At 40.8% G+C, this 16,506-nt stretch overlaps 1 protein-coding gene across 1 annotated transcript; it reads left to right on the top strand.

Moving 5' to 3' along the window:
• Positions 1-893: 893 nt before the first annotated feature.
• Positions 894-12,041, top strand: COPS8 (COP9 signalosome subunit 8). Its single transcript, XM_037397985.1, has 8 exons — positions 894-1,043; positions 3,980-4,050; positions 5,631-5,679; positions 6,278-6,410; positions 7,364-7,471; positions 7,949-8,011; positions 9,174-9,215; positions 10,576-12,041. Exons 1-8 carry the CDS (start codon positions 966-968, stop codon positions 10,653-10,655), a joined length of 624 nt encoding a protein of 207 aa, XP_037253882.1. The 5' UTR covers positions 894-965; the 3' UTR covers positions 10,656-12,041.
• Positions 12,042-16,506: the final 4,465 nt, after the last annotated feature.

Here is a 16,506-nt window from a genome sequence, read left to right as displayed (position 1 = left end):
TAGTTGTATAAGAAGCTTGGGTGGCAGGTGGAGGGAGGGGATTCTGCCCCTCTGCTCCGCTCTGGTGAGACCCCCTCAGCAGCGCTGCGTTCAGTCCTGGGGCCCCCAGCATAAGAAGGTCCATGGACCTGATGGAGCGGGTCCAGAGGAGGCCACGACGACCATCAGAGGGCTGGAGCCGCTCTCCTGTGAGGGCAGGCTGGGAGCTGGGGTTGCTCAGCCTGGGGATGAGACGGCTCTGGGGAGACCTTACGGCAGCCTGCCAGGGCCTGAAGGGGCGGCAAGGAAGCTGGAGGGGGCTTTTTACAAGGACGTGTGGGGATAGGGCAAGGGGCAATGGCTTTAAACTGAGAGAAGGTGGATTTGGATTAGGTATTAGGGAGGAATTCTTTCCTGTGAAGGCACTGGAACAAGTTGTCCAGAGCAGCTGTGGCTGCCCCATCCCTGGCAGTGTTCAAGGCCAGGCTGGATGGGGCTTGGAGCAACCTGGGCTGGTGGAAGGTGGCCCTGCCCGTGGCGACGGGGTGGAACTAGGTCATCTTCAAGGCCCCTTCCAGCCCAAACTGTTCCATCAGTCTGTGATTCCATGCAGGGTATGTCCCTTACGCCTCACACAGCACAAGCACGCAGAAATTTTATTACACACAAGCACGCAGAAATAATGCGGAAAAGCGGCATAACCGACCTGTTCCCTAAAAGATGCGGGTGCCGCACGTGCTGCCCAGCCACGCCCCCACCGCCGGCCCGGCGCGCCGCGGTCTTGGCCACGCCCTCCGCCCGCCCGCCCGCCCTGGAACCCGGCCCCGCAGTCCTCCAGAGCATCAAAAAGGTGGTGCTAGATCGGCTTAGCGTGCTCTATGCTGCGGGCGGAAGTGCGTCACGCTTGCGACGGAAGTGATGTCAAGGCGCGGCCGCCTCCTAAGGGGAGGCGGTTCTGGCTGGCGGTGGGGTGCCGTGAGGGGAAGATGCCCGTGGCGGTGATGGCAGAGAACTCCTTCAGCTTCAAGAAGCTCCTGGAGCAGTGCGAGACCCAGGAGCTTGAGGTACTGTGGTGCGGGGGGGCGCAGCACCGGGAGGGGCCCGGGGGCGCCGGGGCCTGGCTGAGGCCCCGAGTGCCCCGGCAGAGCTTCGGGGCTCGGTGCCGCTCCGCCGCGCTGGTGGCTGCGGGCCCGAGGGTTTCTGGCGTCGTGGGTCAGGGTTAGCAGTAATTCTGGTCGCGGTAAATGCGGACTTTTGTCTGAAAGCGCTGTTTTGAGAGGCCAACCTGATCCTGCAGGGACAGGTATTCATGATTCTGCCTTTGTGAGGTTGATAAGGGTTCAGTGTTTGAACTGGCTGCTTGTGTGAAAGCCCGCCAGAAAGCTTTTTAGAAACTTGCAAGTTGCAGACAAAACGAGTGCGTCTTAGTACAATTATGAGGGTATTTTTGGAGGGTGCGTGTGAGAGAGAAGTTCATGGGTCTCTGTGTATCTCACGTTGTTAAGAAAAAGAAGATGTTGAACAGGTAAGTGGAGCACTGACCCAGGCTTGGAGAATTGCTATTAGATTGATGGTACGTTTATTATGGGAGCTCACACCAGAGGCTTCCTCTGCGCTGTTTTGAATTTTATCACTTGATGAGTTTTTAAGTCAGACTGCGTGCAACGTTAGTGTGCCAGACTGCACCCTGGGGTAAATCCAAGTGGCACCATGTTAATGCTAAAAGCTCTTCCCGAGTGATACCCAAAGAGCCTTTCTCATCTTGCAGCGTTTCCAGGGCTTTTCTAAAGGGAAAATTTAGGGCTCATGCGTCCTACTGTAGTGATTTGTAAGAAGGGAAAACTGGAGTTTTCCTCTTTCATGCGCTCTTTAATGATTCTGGCTTTTAGATCCTGCTGCCCTAGCAATTGAAGGGAGACAGTTGATCCTGTACGTGATCACTGGCACAGCAGAACTTTGGTGTTAACAAACCACACAGCTTTGCAGTGAAAAATCCAATCCCTAAATGGAAGGGGTCCCTACACATATGGGTGTGCATCATCAAGCATCAGCTGGTGTTTCTCTGCCCTGTTTCTATGCTGAGCCCACATGCCTCTCATATGCTCAGCATGGTGCTGTAGCTTCTTGTTATGCCCTGAGTTCTGTAGAATAATGTTAATGAAGCTGGAGGGAGATCGTTGCACTGAAAATGAGCTATGTGCTTCCTCAAGTAATGGGCACATAAGCATAGAGAAGCAGAGGAGTGCCCTTGTACCATGTGCGAGAGTTGAGTGTGTCTACCCCTTCCTGGTGGGAATGGTTCAGTACTCCCTTTGGAGGAGCATGTGCACAGCACTTACTGCTAAGGCATGTATTAGATAAGTGTGGGTAGAGGGATACGTAGGGTTATGAGATGGTGTTAGTCCTCTGACCACAGCATGTATTAACAGTCACTGAATGGCTTGATGTGAGGAAATTTTGGTTCTTATACATTGTATTTCTGTAAATGGAGTTACCTTTTTGCTCCCCTTCACATGTTAAAAGCTTCAAAACATGGGTTGATACTTGATTTGGGTAATGGTTTGAACCTATCTTGCAGTGGCTTTGCCTGGCCTTTTGGCCTCTGGAGTGGTGGGAGAGTTGTGTCAGGGTGAGTTCTGAATGGTGTGGGTAGAGCTTAGCAGGCTTTGGACTTTTTCTGCAGCCACCCGAGGAAGTGTAACATATCCTTCTCACCTCCCTGCTGCAGAGTGTGTGGCGTTGGACCTCGATGGGTCACTGGACTTCAACTGTGCTCTGCTCAAAGTTTCTGCTGTGTGTGCGAGCAGAGTCTTAGAGTAAATGGTAACAGATACACCCCTGGCAAACTGTTCCCAAATGCTTTATAAAGGCCGATAACTTATTTGCTGTGCATGTCTGCATCCATATGAAGATTCTTATTGGCACAATAATATATGCTGACAGGCTTCATGTTTTAGATCGTGAGTTGATACATAAACTGTGCTTTTTGTTGCAGGATAGGTGGAGCCACAGAGCTTCCTTCAGTAAGACTAGATTATAAGTCTAGTTGTTTTGGTGGTAGTTAACTTTCCCTTCTGTTCTGCTAGTCTTCTGGCAGAGAAATTAACGAGTTTTCTCTTTAGTGTGGAGACACTAAAGGTGAACTTACACAGTTAAAACAGGTGGTGTGAATTAATTTGCTTTGTTTCACTGGGCATAATCCAAGGAACAGCTGCAGAAACAGTTGTATTTTTATGTAGGTGATGAGCCCTGGGAAGTGTGAGAATGGCTGGGGACAATGATATCTGCTCCATGACATGGCTAATCACCTGCTTTTGGCTTAGATGAGCCTATAAATCACACATGTAATAAAATCAAATAGCTGCATAACTGGCTTCCTGTGAGTGCTTGCTACACTATCCTTTGATAAATTAGTAAAATCTTATTGGAAATCTTTTTAGCTTTTAAATGATTATAGACTTTCAAAATTTTATAATTTTATTATAACTCAATTTTTTCTACTTGTATGATTTGTGAGGTCTGAAGTGTGTCAAGTGTCAAAGCTTAGTTTCGACTTTTAAGAAGGGCAGCTCAAGTGAGTGGAGAAGCTGTGCTCTGGTGGAGCATCCTGAATTGAAATGAAGTTTAAGTCAAATGAAATCATGAGTGCCTAAAAACAGCTGTTTGTGAGGAACTGTAAAGTGAGATGGTTACTGCTTTCATGAGCATAAGCTAGAACATTAGAGTAATGAAAGATACAAGCTTACTTTATTCATTCAAAAGAACAAACTAAGTTTTCTAAGTAAAACTTCTAGCATGTGCAAGTTAACTCTTCATTGTAAGATAAACTGCATTGATACAACATAGCAACTGTGACAATTTGTCCAGACTTATTATGGGTGGTTGTGGGTGTGGAAATTGTCTTGAAGTGTTCAGTTTTCATTAAACTTGGCTTCCAGCTGTATTTTGTGAGATACTTCTCTTAAAATATGTAACCATATTATTTGTACTTGTTTTTTAGGCCCCTGGAGGAATTGCAACACCCCTTGTTTATGGCCAACTTCTAGCTTTATACCTGTTGCATAATGACATGTAAGTGGCTTGTCTTAATCTTTAGCTTCAGATACTGAATTTGTCATTGTCAGCTTGAGCTGCAGTTGCCAGAATATTAGTAATTGGTTGCGTGGCTGACAAAATAGGCATTATCAATCCTAGGCAGTACTGTGGTTTGGTTTGTGGTTTATTGTTTTGGTTTTTTTTTTTTTTAATATTAATGAAATTAAGTCTTTCACCCCTTGCTCTGTCAGGAAAATTATTCTCTGCTGTTTGCTGTTGCCCACTCTTTTGAGCTGTAGGAAAACAGATCTGCTTTAGGGAGAAAGTTCCTTAAATAGTGAAGTTGGCTCTTTAGAAAGTGTTGAACATGTCAGTGTTTTGATTTGTAGCTTTTCAAGGCTGCATTTGCTTTGAATAGGATTGCGAGATGCTCCTTGTGCTTACATTACAGCAGGATAACTCTGAACTGTATGTGTTAGAAATGAGGGGTGCTCTTGGCCTGAATGAGCTAAAGCTGCATTAAACTGTAGTCCTTTGAATGCAATCTGATGGGTTATTACAGTGTCCCTGTGTGAACTTGATTCACTGTGTTTAGGGTTTTATGTAGTAATTGCCAATTATTTATTCAGGCAGAATATTCAGCCATGTTTGATTATCAAGCCAAAGTAAGCATTGGTGTGGGGATTTGAAGTTCGGAGTGTGTTATTGCATTGTAGATGTATATTCTTCCAGGGCAAGTTCCCTGAATGCTGATACCGAGTATTAAGTTTAATGCAGATAGCCTTGGTTCAAATGATGGTGAAGTTTTAAATTGTGCTTTAGTGAAAAGCAGTGAGTCTTTTTCTCTACTTTGCATTTTAAACCTTTTGGGGAATTTGTAACCATTTCAGTTTGACTGCTATGCTCTGAAGATCAATGAGTAAATATTTCAATATGTCCACATCTCCAGAATGTATGTGACAAAGCTGGGTTGGGAGGAACATGCACAAAACAGTTTAAATCTTCGGTATGCAAAGTGAGGTGTGGGCACATGAAGAAAGTATTCTTGTACTGTTAATAAGTTAAATAAAAATATCTTTAAATGGTGTTTATTTAATTCTTTTTAATTTCTATATTTGTTTGCTTTATAATGTGCATAATATATTAATACAGTTGTACATGTATGTAACTTATAAATACATGTACGGGGCGGGGGGGTGCATGCTCAAAAATGTTTTTCTGCTGGAAGTGCATGATTGAGATTTGGAGACCACTGATCTAAATGACAATTGATGCTATGAAAAGTTACTGTTTGTATGTGTGTTCCTCAGAGGCAGCTATTCCAAAGATAAAACTGCAAAACTAACTCTTGTGAATTGCTGCCTAGGGTAGATAAATGAAAAACCTTTTCTAAACTTGGATTAAATGAGGCAGTTAATGAATTATTTGTTGTTTTGTGGCAGTCGTGTTATCTACTCTAAGAGTAACTTTGGTTTTTTACTTCAGTAGATGAAGAATGAATCTTTTTAAAGCACTGAGATGAGACTGTGTTAATTACAGCATCTGAACAAATCTTTTGGTGTCCTTGTAGCAAACATTTGGTTATTGAGAAGTATTTTTAACTTAAATTTTTTTAGGAATAACGCGCGGTATCTTTGGAAAAGAATCCCTCCTGCTATCAAATCTGTAAGTACTTCATGAAATGCTGTTTCATACTAAAAAAAAGTTTCATAAAGCTCACAAATAATGACTTTTCCGCCAAGGACTCTGTTGGGTGAGTAGCCTCGGGTTTGGTTCTGTGCAGTGAACTACATGCTCAGCAGATGTGACCTGTCATCAAGATTGCAAGACTTTCAAGTTAAAAATTCGCTTCACTGTGCAAACCGCATCTCTACTTTACAAAGCCTCTACTGAAGAGGGAAGTATCTTTAAGCAGAAAATAAGTTGTGCCTGTCTCTTTGCAATTCCAGTCAGTAGCCTAAGTGTGGATTATCGTACACGATTGGTTTAGTTGGTATGTGAGCCTGGATTGCTATAACTGATGGGAGCAGGCTTTGCTTACGTGGGCGATAAAATTTTGGTAGAGGATGGACCAGGGAGCTTGCAGCAGTGATACCTGCTAGAACAAGATTTGCCAGTGCTTGCCTGTTCATCTTTACAGGTGTTGTAGTGTTACTTTTGCAATGGGAAAGGGAAGGGAACAGAAGTAGGTTTATACAGTATGGTCACTATAGAGTATATGCTGTTCTGGATTAATTGGTGGGGGATTTTTTTGTCACAACAGGCAAATGCTGAACTTGGTGCAGTTTGGTCAGTAGGACAAAGGATCTGGCAGAGAGACTTTCCAGGAATCTATACAACAATCAGTGCACATCAGTGGTCCGAGACTATTCAACCAATCATGGAAGCACTTAGAGGTACAGAGTGAACTTCTGTAGGTAGCGTGGAATTACATGTTACCATAAATTATTTTTCTGTGCTCAAACACAAATAGGCAACTAGACAAATGACTGTCATGAAAAATCAAAGTGCTGAGGAAGATTGTTGCCAAGTTTTTGTAGGTTTTACTTAAAGGATTTTAGGTATTGGGTGTAAATAAAAAGCTCATTACAAAACCTTGTAGAAACAAACTGAATTGTTTTTATTAAGATTGTGTATGTGATTGTATATGTTCTTTCATAGTGGAATTTTGTACACTATATGTTTTGTTCTATAATAGCAAAAGGGACCATTAGTTTACCCAGTTTTAACCAGTAATCTAGGGGACTTGGCTTGGCATTTCAGCACTCTGCAACACTTAGGGAAAGATTTCTCTTTAAATGTGGCTGTAGACAAATGTTTTGTAGACTATGTAACAGTAATATGCAAAGTCTTGCTACCAGAGGGCAGTACAGACTGCTGAAAAGCCTTCCCAGTTACTTTGCAATAACAAATCCTCTGTAACTTCAGAAACAACTGATTTTTAGAGGCCTTGTTATCAAAGTAATGTGGAAAAAAAGACATGAATAGTTTAGTTGTTTTCTCTTTTTTTCTGATTCTGAATTGTTTGATGCAAGTTTACTGCAAATGGAGAATGCCATCAGAAGCAGTTTCCTTAACTGGTTTACATACTGGTGGTTGTACCCAAGATGCTGCAAACTGCATTTGGAAGTTAAATGTGGTCACTGAGGGGGTTTTGTCCTGGCATAGAGCAAGCTGTTGTCTCTGGCTGCTGACTGTAGTATTTCAGTGGGTTATGGGAAGGGAGAGGGAACTTTTAAAGTGCTAGCTTTAAGGGTGCTAGTGGTTTTACAAATGTGTTAAATTTTTTCAGATCTCCTAGTTATGGAGATTAGTCTACTGTCTGCTCACAGTGTTCATCTCTTCTTAGATGCAACTAGGAGACGAGCCTTTGGACTGGTTTCTCAGGCATATACCTCAATAGTTGCAGATGATTTTGCAGCCTTTGTTGGGCTTCCTGTAGAAGAAGCTGTGAAAGGTACTTTGTATTTATTTACTCAATAGTTTTTCTACAGATGATTGAGATCAGAGGGCTGTAAGTGATGGTAAATAGAAACGTGTAGAAATTCTGAAACTGCTATAAAGAGAAGTGATGGGGCAGTGAATAGAGACAAATGTCGTCTTTTGTTCTGGATAAGTGTTCATTTTTATTGCCACTAGTTGCCATTGGTTATCCTCCCCTTTCTCTGTGTGGAAATGTTAAGGCAATTCAATGGTGAGGGAAGAGTGAAGGTAGTGGATTAAGCTAGTCCCATGTGCTATTACTTTCATGATGATATTTGTTGAACTACATGTTTAAATAAAAGCATTTTTGTATGAAATACATGCCTTGGAGCTGTGGTGTACAGGCAGTGAACTGAGGTACTTTTCTACTGGTCTTAACGTGCATCTTTATTTTGCAATTCTAGCAGTCATTAAGGTATTTGTTCTTACAAATGTAAAAATGCCTTTTCAGGTGTGTTAGAGCAGGGCTGGCAAGCAGACTTTTCAACTCGTATGGTAATGCCTAAAAAAACAGGTAGGTGGAGCTGTTATTTCATTAGACATAGAGTTTAGCATTATCTAGTAATTAGGTGTTAGTTTTTAATTAAGAGGTTTTGCACAATACTTTAGATATTTTTTGTGGAGGTTTATGGCACTTATCAACATAGAATATTTAGAAAATGTAGGAAGTACAAAGTAGTGGGTTTGGTTTGGGGTTACAAGTAGTTTGGATAAACTACATCCTCAAATTAACTGTTTTTTAAACAAAAGCAGACAGGATATGCTATGATTTCTCCTTCTCCTCCTCTGCTGCTGGCTCTGACTCAGTGGAACATAAGTTGGATGACCTCAAATGACATGTCTTAATCTAATAAAGATGAGTTAAAAAAATATACCATTTTGAACTTGAGGATTTTTTCAGGAGAAGTAGAAGGTCTTTTGGCAGGAATCTAGTGAATCTTTGTGTTTTGAGGAGCTCCAGTTGTTGGTATAATTCCCTTTGCTTTCCGAAATTTTTTCTACTCGATCTTTTCTTTGTCATGGTGTTGATAACAGAATATCTGTTCCTGCAGAGCTCAGCCTGCAGAAATACTTGGCTTTTTTTTGCTGAAGGTATAGCTGTGGCTGGCTGTGGCAAAAATAAATGTTAAGCTGTGAAGACAGGATGAAATGACTGCTCTTAAACTGCACAGTGCAGCTCTAGAAGAGGGAGCCAAGTTATGGCATATCCAAAAGGGCAGCATCTAATAGGCTAAGAAAATACACTGTTTGTATGGGCAGAATTTTTAGGTGTTCAGAGCCCAGAACATCATAATAAACATGTGCCAGGCAAGGTGTTGAAATTTATCCCTGAGGGCACATAACCAACCAGAGCCCTGAGCTTTTTATGTGATTGGGTTTTTTTTATTAACTGGTTGCAAAATATGCAGTGCTTATGAGTACTGGAAACTAGATACATGTGGGTTTTTTCCAAAAGTGTGTGCAAGAACTACTATTGAGGCAAAAGGAAGAGGCAGGAGTCTGTGATCTGTTTGAAGCTGCATGTCTAACCGCCTAAACCTTGGGTATTGTGCTTTTTAGCTATGAAGTAAAACATGATAATTGAACAGGTTTAACCTTTTCATCCAGTTTTGGCTTGCTGTATAGAACTGTTTAAAATGGATCTATTGGTCTAAATTCTATGTGTTTTTCTTCAGGTGTGCTGGAAGCTTCCTTTAACAGATTTATTCCTTCATCAGGTACTTTCTGTTTATATATAATCTTACTTGCGTATGTCTAAATATGATTAATTAAATATGTCTAAATGTTATTAATAGAAACACAATTTTACCAGCATCACAAAATGGGAATTAGGTCCTAGAGAAGTGAATATTGTTACTCCCCACCTCAAAAAAAAAAAAAAAACAAACAAAAAAAAACCCAAAAAAAACCCCCAAAAAACCAACCAACCAAAACTGCACCCCACATGTGAACATGTTTCTTACTCTGTCTTCTCTTTCCCTCACATCTTAATGAGTGCCTGAGATTCCCCCTCCTATAGCTGAAGTAGGGAGCAGATTCCAAGAAGGGGTAGATGGCACCTGTAAAACAGTAAGATTATGGCTAAAACATCTGACTCCAGAGGCAATTATTTCACAAAGCAACTCTTAAGTAGGTTTCATTGCTTTTGTGTGATGTGGGAGTTCTGAAGTCTCCCCTGCAGAAGAAAGCAATCTTCTGGTTTTACTCGGAGCTCAACTATAGATTGAGGTGTAGTATGTTGTATCATGCTGACTCTCAAAATGCTGTTGTCTCTGTCATTCACAACATGGTGACCGCAGATCTGAATTGGTGACTTGCTGTGTCTTAACAGTTTTCAAGTGTCTTAAATTGACAGGTTTAATTCTAAGCCAATTTCAAGAGCTGGGGTCTTGCTTTTTGAAAACATTCTCTTGATTGTCAGTCTGTCACATACTTGCAGCCCAAAGCAGTATGTCTACTTTAACTGTATTGTGAATGCTACTCTGTTAACCCCTTCAGGAAGGGTAAATGCAAATTTCCCTGCTACTTTTTATTTCTGATTTTTAAATCCTAACTTGCCTCCCTGGCTTCAGTCACTTGTCTTCCAACCTATTGTTAAAATGTAGTCTGATTAGTTGGCATTTATAGAAGGGTCTGCATGTGCACTGTGTTCTCCTGCAACCTGTGCAGCACTTTGCTGTGCTTTGTCAGATGACCCAGTAGATTTATTTGGCATCTTCTGTATGGCAACTTGTAAGGAAAGGAGCAACTGAAGAGCTCCAGGAGCATTCTTGTCAAGAAGTCTTCGTTATTCAGACTCCAACGTATGCATAAAAAATTCTGGAGACTGCTGACAACTGGAACTTCTTACAGCTATATCTGCTGTTACTGACTTTTGGACTACTTAATGTTGCAGATAACAAAAGTAATGTCAGCTAAAGCTGTGTAGGTAGGAGGCACAGTTAAAGATATAGCCCCCGTAAGACTGTTTAACAGTCTGATGCATTTAATTTTTTTCCTTACTGTTGTGATGGATGGTATTGCAGATGGATTTACTTTCTTATTTTCGTTAATGATGCATTTGTTTTATCTTTGTAGAACCTGCTCCGGTTCCACCAATTCCAAATGAACAGCAGTTGGCCAGATTGACTGACTATGTGGCTTTCCTTGAAAACTGATTACCCTGCTCCTGTATTCAGAACAACTTGGGAATCCTGTGTACTGACAGTTTTAGAAATCTAAGATTTACTTCATTTTGTATCTGTTAAACATTGCAGCATCCCTGACTCAAATGTGTGAAGTATACAGTGTATGTTAGCCCAATTCATGTTTTGCCAAAGCCAAGCTAGCAATTGAAACAGTCCTTAACTCTTGTAATATTTATTCAGTAGGTACACAGCAGTATTATATAGTAAGGTTTTTTTTATTATTGACTCATAGCAGAGAGACAGAACACTTTCCAGGTATGTTAGGAATGGAGAAGAAAAAGTGAATAATGAAGCAGGTTGGGTGTGTTGAGAAATTTAGGCTAGTAGGTTGTGTGCTTCTATGGGGAGTACTGGTTTGCTTATCACAGATCAGTTGCCTATTGAACTGAAGTACAAAGCGTGGAAGACTGCCCCACCCCTATCTGCATAGAGAAAATATTCTGATGAAATAGTAACTTAAAGAAGAAAACAATTTACAGTAACTCTTTTGCAAGTATATTTGTGGCATATTTACAATGTTTTCTCATTGGTCTTCCTAGATTGTTAAATCTTCTGTTTTGATGGGAGAGATTTCACATTGGGCATATTTTTATAACAGAATAATTGGAGCATTTAAAAAAGGCAAATCTTCGCTTTGAGGAAAAATTTCTACTTTTGGAAGGTTTTATTTGAGCTATGTAGGACACCAGATAATTTGCTGGGTAACCATACACCTTCTTGAGGCCTGTCATGTCTTGGTTCTGTAGTACAGTGTGCCAGGATCTACAAGAAACAACAGCTCTTCCCTGTCTTTAAGCTTTCTGGATTACACCTGCAGTTATTGGAGAGGAATTTTAAAAGTAAGAGTAGGTGTCCCTGAGTAGAGACCAATTGAGATGGGGATGATATGTTATCCTGCAATGTCAGTTTGAGATATACATTTTCTATATCGGAGCACTGCTGTGTGAATCTTTGAGTTAAGAGTGGATTTTTAGAAGCAGAAAGATGACTTGTATTCCCAGGCTTCTTATTTCTATTATGCTGGTAAAAAGACTATGGGAAAATAGAGGTGCTTTAAAAGGCAGTACATGCCTTCATTTGCTTCTCCCTCCTTTTCAGCGTCATATTCAGTGGTATCATCAAAGATGGCAAGTGTGCCCTGTGTTGTGATTGTTTTTGTTCCAGTGTGCACTACCTACTGTACATTCTCTTGTTGGAAGGATGTGTTAGCAGGGAGGAATTATAAACTGTGCACTGCTGCTTTGAGAGCTCCCTTTATATGTAAACACTTACTCAAAATGATTATTTATTTGAAACCCACCTGACTTGGATTTCTAAATTTATCTTCAGTGATATTAAAGAACATGTTTACACTGACCTTGTGTACTTGATTTTTCTTAATTTTCCTTGGGCTACAGTTGTTCTCGTTTGGCTGGTTTTTTAATGAATTCTTATGGGGCTTATTTGGGTAGGGCTAGTTAAAGATTAGTACAACACATTACGCTTAGACAGGTATTTTGAACAGCTTTGTGTGCAGTATTTGTATCATTTTATATCTTAAAAAAGGTACCCTTCAGATGTCTTCCAATATTCAAAGGTGTAAGGTACTTGAAGAGCTAAGTGAAAATTTCCCCTTGTGTGTATGTGTTGTGCAGCTTTGCGGTTGTTTGTAGCACACAAAGACAACCCTGCTTGCAGCCATGAAAATTAGACGTGATTAAAGGATTACTAACCACTTGTACTTAATAAATGGTAGTAGGAGAGGAGCAACGTGGACACTGGTAGTTGTGGCTGTCTCAAATCTGTTATCGACTCTATATCAAATATAGTAAGTTTGACTCCTCTCTGCTCAGTTCTGACAAGCTCATAATTTTGAGTTCTCTGGTCTGCTGTAAAATTTAAGCTGGCTTTTAGCTTTGGGTATGGCATTAACTCGTAACTTGTCTTGAGTACCATGCTCCTAGCCACATTTCTTTGTTTGTACTCGTTTGGAATCCAAACGATCTCAGATCTTTCATCCTCATTGCCCTTTATCATGGTTTCTGGTTCACAAATACCCTTTTTCAGATGGGCTGCTTGTTGCCACTCTTACTAGTCATGTAGTAGCTATAGCATGGCTCATAACAGCAGCAGAATATTTTCTGTTTGTTTCTGATCCTTTCCATGATTGGCACTGTTCTAACATCTCTTGAGTGCCTGTGTTCTCGGTGTTGTAATGACAGTGACTTGAGTATCTTTCGTCAGCAGTGGTAACTGGGTTGGTGTGCATTGTTGAACATTCTTATTCAGGGTTTTTCTCTCTGGTTAGTGCAGTGCATGCATGGAAAACAAATGGGCAGTGAACATTAGGTGGAATTTCAGCATTGTACGACACTTCCAGTCTTTGTCACCAGACTTGCTTTTGACTTCTTGAATAACTTTATAATCTTGGCTTTGTTGCTTTGCTAACCTGAAGAACTTTATCAATGTTGAACATAACAGGTATTACAGTAATTTATGGTAGCTTCCTCCACTCAGAAAACAGACTAACAACTACTTACCCTTAGCCAGTCCTTTTCCTTCTAGTCTACTAGTTTGTGTAGTTTTGTAAAAATCTGTTGTATATGAAGTAGATCACTTAATCCATATTTGTTGATTTTTTTGTAGAAAAAAATCAGTAGATTTGAAGCTGCCTACAAAACCAAACCACACTTCCTCAAATAATCTTCGATGTATTTATAGTATTTCTCCTTTCTACTAAGGAAAACGCTGCCTGATTCCTCTATGTAGATATTATTCTTGGGTTTTTTAATGGGCATTTTTTAAATGGGCAGGTGAAGAGCAGGCTGAGTTTAAGACTTTGTAAAGTAGCTAGAAGTATTAAGTGTTGGAGAAGTAGGGATATTACAGCCAAATGGAATGCTGTGCTTTGTGTCTGGGAAAGACAAATGGGACAAGGTGCTTTAAATAGGTCTTAATCTACTGCCAGATACAGCTTAATACAAACGGTTGAGGGATGTTTTTGTTGACTGTCAAGAGACCTTTAATGGACTTGCTTGGCATGTATTAAACTAACAAAGACAAATTTTAGTTTTCCAACATGTTCTTAAAATCAGTGAATGGTTTGATCTGGCAGCAGCTGGTTCACAGCACCTATAAATAGGAAACATACCTAGTGGCAAGTTTGTTGTAGTTCTTTGTGGAGGTTGTTTGATAGGTTGTCAGGATTGATTTGGTTACGGAACTGCATTGTGCCATGGATTCTCAAAATGGGGATGAGGGCCATCTCAAAAGTGCTATGAAATGATGTGCTTTGTTTTAAAAATACTGGATCAGTTACAGTAGGTCAGTAACGGAATTCCCAATTGGATTTAATGGTTACAGACAAATGTAGCTTTTCCATACCAGCAGAGGGTCACTAGGTAGAAAGGCAGATGTTATCGTAAAGCATAGTTTAGTTAGATGAAGAAGACTTAATCAGTCTCTGAAATGTAGGTAGAGGTGTTCGTAGAGGTGTAGTTAACTTAGTAAGCAAAGATGCAAGATGAGCTTGATAGAAAAGCTAGGAGAGTTCAGTTATCTTGCAGGCAGTGAGTAGTTTCAGTGCAGTAGCAATTTTTAGGCTTGCTCTAACTCATAGTCTTCAGTTAAGTGTACTTTGATACTGTGGAGAGGTGTAAACAGCTTTGTGACACATGGCATTAAAAAGCCAAAATCAGCCATATTTGTAGAAAAGCTTTTCTCTTTTGGCTTAAGCCTGTCTTGTGCTAAAATATTGCTGTCTCAAAGGGGACAATAACAAAAATTCTGCTGAGCAGAAATGTTAGTCCATTTGTTAGACATGATCTGTGCTAAAGGATTTCAGTTTACACTTTACTGCTCTGGCAAGCCTAGCATAGCTGTGTGTTTCCCTGTCCAGAGCCCTGTCTTGGTTAAACAGGTTGTGTAAATTAGCTCCTAAAGCAAGATCTTTCAACATTCGAATACTTACCTGGGCTGCTTTAACTCTGTGCTTTCAACTCAACAAAGGGGAAGTATTTTTGTGGTCATATTTGCTTTTTTAGTTGAAGCAGCTGGTGTGGGTTTTGGAGTTCTTCCAAATGCTTTTCCGTCCACGGTGCTGGAGTGGGAGGAACTTTGGGTTAAGAAACCATTAAGAATTCAGTTGGGAGCAGAGGTTCATGAAGGATTTGGAAAAAAAAAAAATCCATTTCAATTTTGTGTGTTCCATTTTCATCTGCATCCCACATGTAGTTGGACATTGTTTCTTTGTGGTTTATTAGCTTCGTCAGTGATGCTCATTTACCTGCAGTTCCAGTCTCTGTAGGGAAAGCTGTTTCACCACCTCAAAGGTGATTAAAAAAGGAGTAACTGGGTATGGCAGCAAAACGGTAGAGTATGCCTTCCCTGCTGAAGATGCTCATGGAAACCTTCCATAGGCTTTAATAACAAAGCCTAGCAGATTTTCCAGAAACCGACCAGAGCTGTTAGTAACTCAGTTAAGAAAATGAAAGCAGAATGCACATGTAGAAAAACATCTTTTATTGGGTATTGCAGGAGGACAGTAACTGACGTTGCCATAATGCATTTTGATCAATCCTGCTGCAGATACCATGCTTAGGTAACTTTCTTCCCTGTTTTAGTGATCTGTATTCATTCTGAAACCCGGTGGAGGTTTTTCTGCATTACTGAAGTACGTGGAGAAACTGGCCAGTCCAGTTTCTCAGCATTTGAGAAGCTCCTTTTAAGGGTGAAAAGGGCATCAGCTCAGTCTCAGTCTGGTAATCATTCTTCTGGTGGCTTGAGTTTATTCAGGTGACTGACTACAGTAGTAGCAGGCAGGAGATAAAAACCTCTGTGCTTTGTACATCTCATTAGCTTCTTTCCTCTCACCATAAATATCCTGTGGGGCTTCCAAAATGAATGCTGCAGATCAGTTATTCAAGTTAGTCATAGAGCTCTGCCTAGGCAAGGAGAGAGCTAATAGTGCTGTCATTAAGTCTGCATTTCAGCAACCTGGTGTATGTGTAATAAAACCCTGTGTAAGACAGCATGGGAAATCTGGAAAAAGATCTTGGGTGGGTGGTTCGTTCTGCTTGTGTCCTCTCCTACCCTGCTGGAGCTGGCTGGGCCATCATCCAGTGTGTTGGTGGTTTTTTACTTCTAGGAAGCACTATCTGGGCGGGCTGGCTTGGCCCTTCAAGTTCCAGAGCCACAAGCATTTCGAAGCATCAGCTGCCCAGAGCCTGGCTTCCTTAATTGAGAGGAGCAATCCTGAAGCCTTTGTAAGGTGTCTGAAAGTACTTATTAATGTGTTGATGAAGTCCAAGAGTCACTAAAATATAAGAATAAAAAGAAAGCATTAATAAGATTATACTCTGAATAGGCTTAGCCTTGTGAAGACTAGGGCTTGTAAGTCACTGTGGAAGTCCACAGTGAAGCTTTCCTCTTCAGGTCACAGCTGACATCACTAATCTGTTCCAATGCACTTAAATGCTTATCTTCTCATATGTAATCTATTGGAACTTTTTTGTAATGTAGTAAATGATTGGCAAGCTTCCTGCAGTCCACTTAGAAAAGCTAAAATCAAAGCCTAGTTTTATTTGTTATAATTAAGAATAACTTTCTGTTGGAAGTAATGGAAACAAAGTAAATGGTTATGCTACCAAGATACCTTGAAGTACCTAAATATTGAATTAATAGTCTACTGTACTTTGACTGCAGCTGTTTTAAATCTGAGAAATACTACTGAATGGTGGTGGTGGGCCTTGTGATTTTGGAGCTGCTGCACTGGGAAATGGTGTGAGTTACTGGCCACCTTTGGCAATTCAGTGCGTTGAGGTTTTGTAATTTCACCTGGCTA

The sequence above is a fragment of the Falco rusticolus genome, chromosome 8, assembly GCF_015220075.1.
Source record: "Falco rusticolus isolate bFalRus1 chromosome 8, bFalRus1.pri, whole genome shotgun sequence".
NCBI classification, from domain to species: Eukaryota; Metazoa; Chordata; class Aves; order Falconiformes; family Falconidae; genus Falco; species Falco rusticolus.
This window is presented reverse-complemented; position numbering and strand designations above follow the sequence as displayed.

Excerpts from the sequence above, each read along its gene's own strand:
- COPS8 (XM_037397985.1), top strand. The coding sequence starts at position 966 with ATGCCCGTGGCGGTGATGGCAGAGAACTCCTTCAGCTTCAAGAAGCTC. Across the intron at positions 5,680-6,277 it reads TCCCTCCTGCTATCAAATCT|GCAAATGCTGAACTTGGTGC; the intron begins GTAAGTACTTCA and ends TTGTCACAACAG. Across the intron at positions 8,012-9,173 it reads GGTAATGCCTAAAAAAACAG|GTGTGCTGGAAGCTTCCTTT; the intron begins GTAGGTGGAGCT and ends GTTTTTCTTCAG.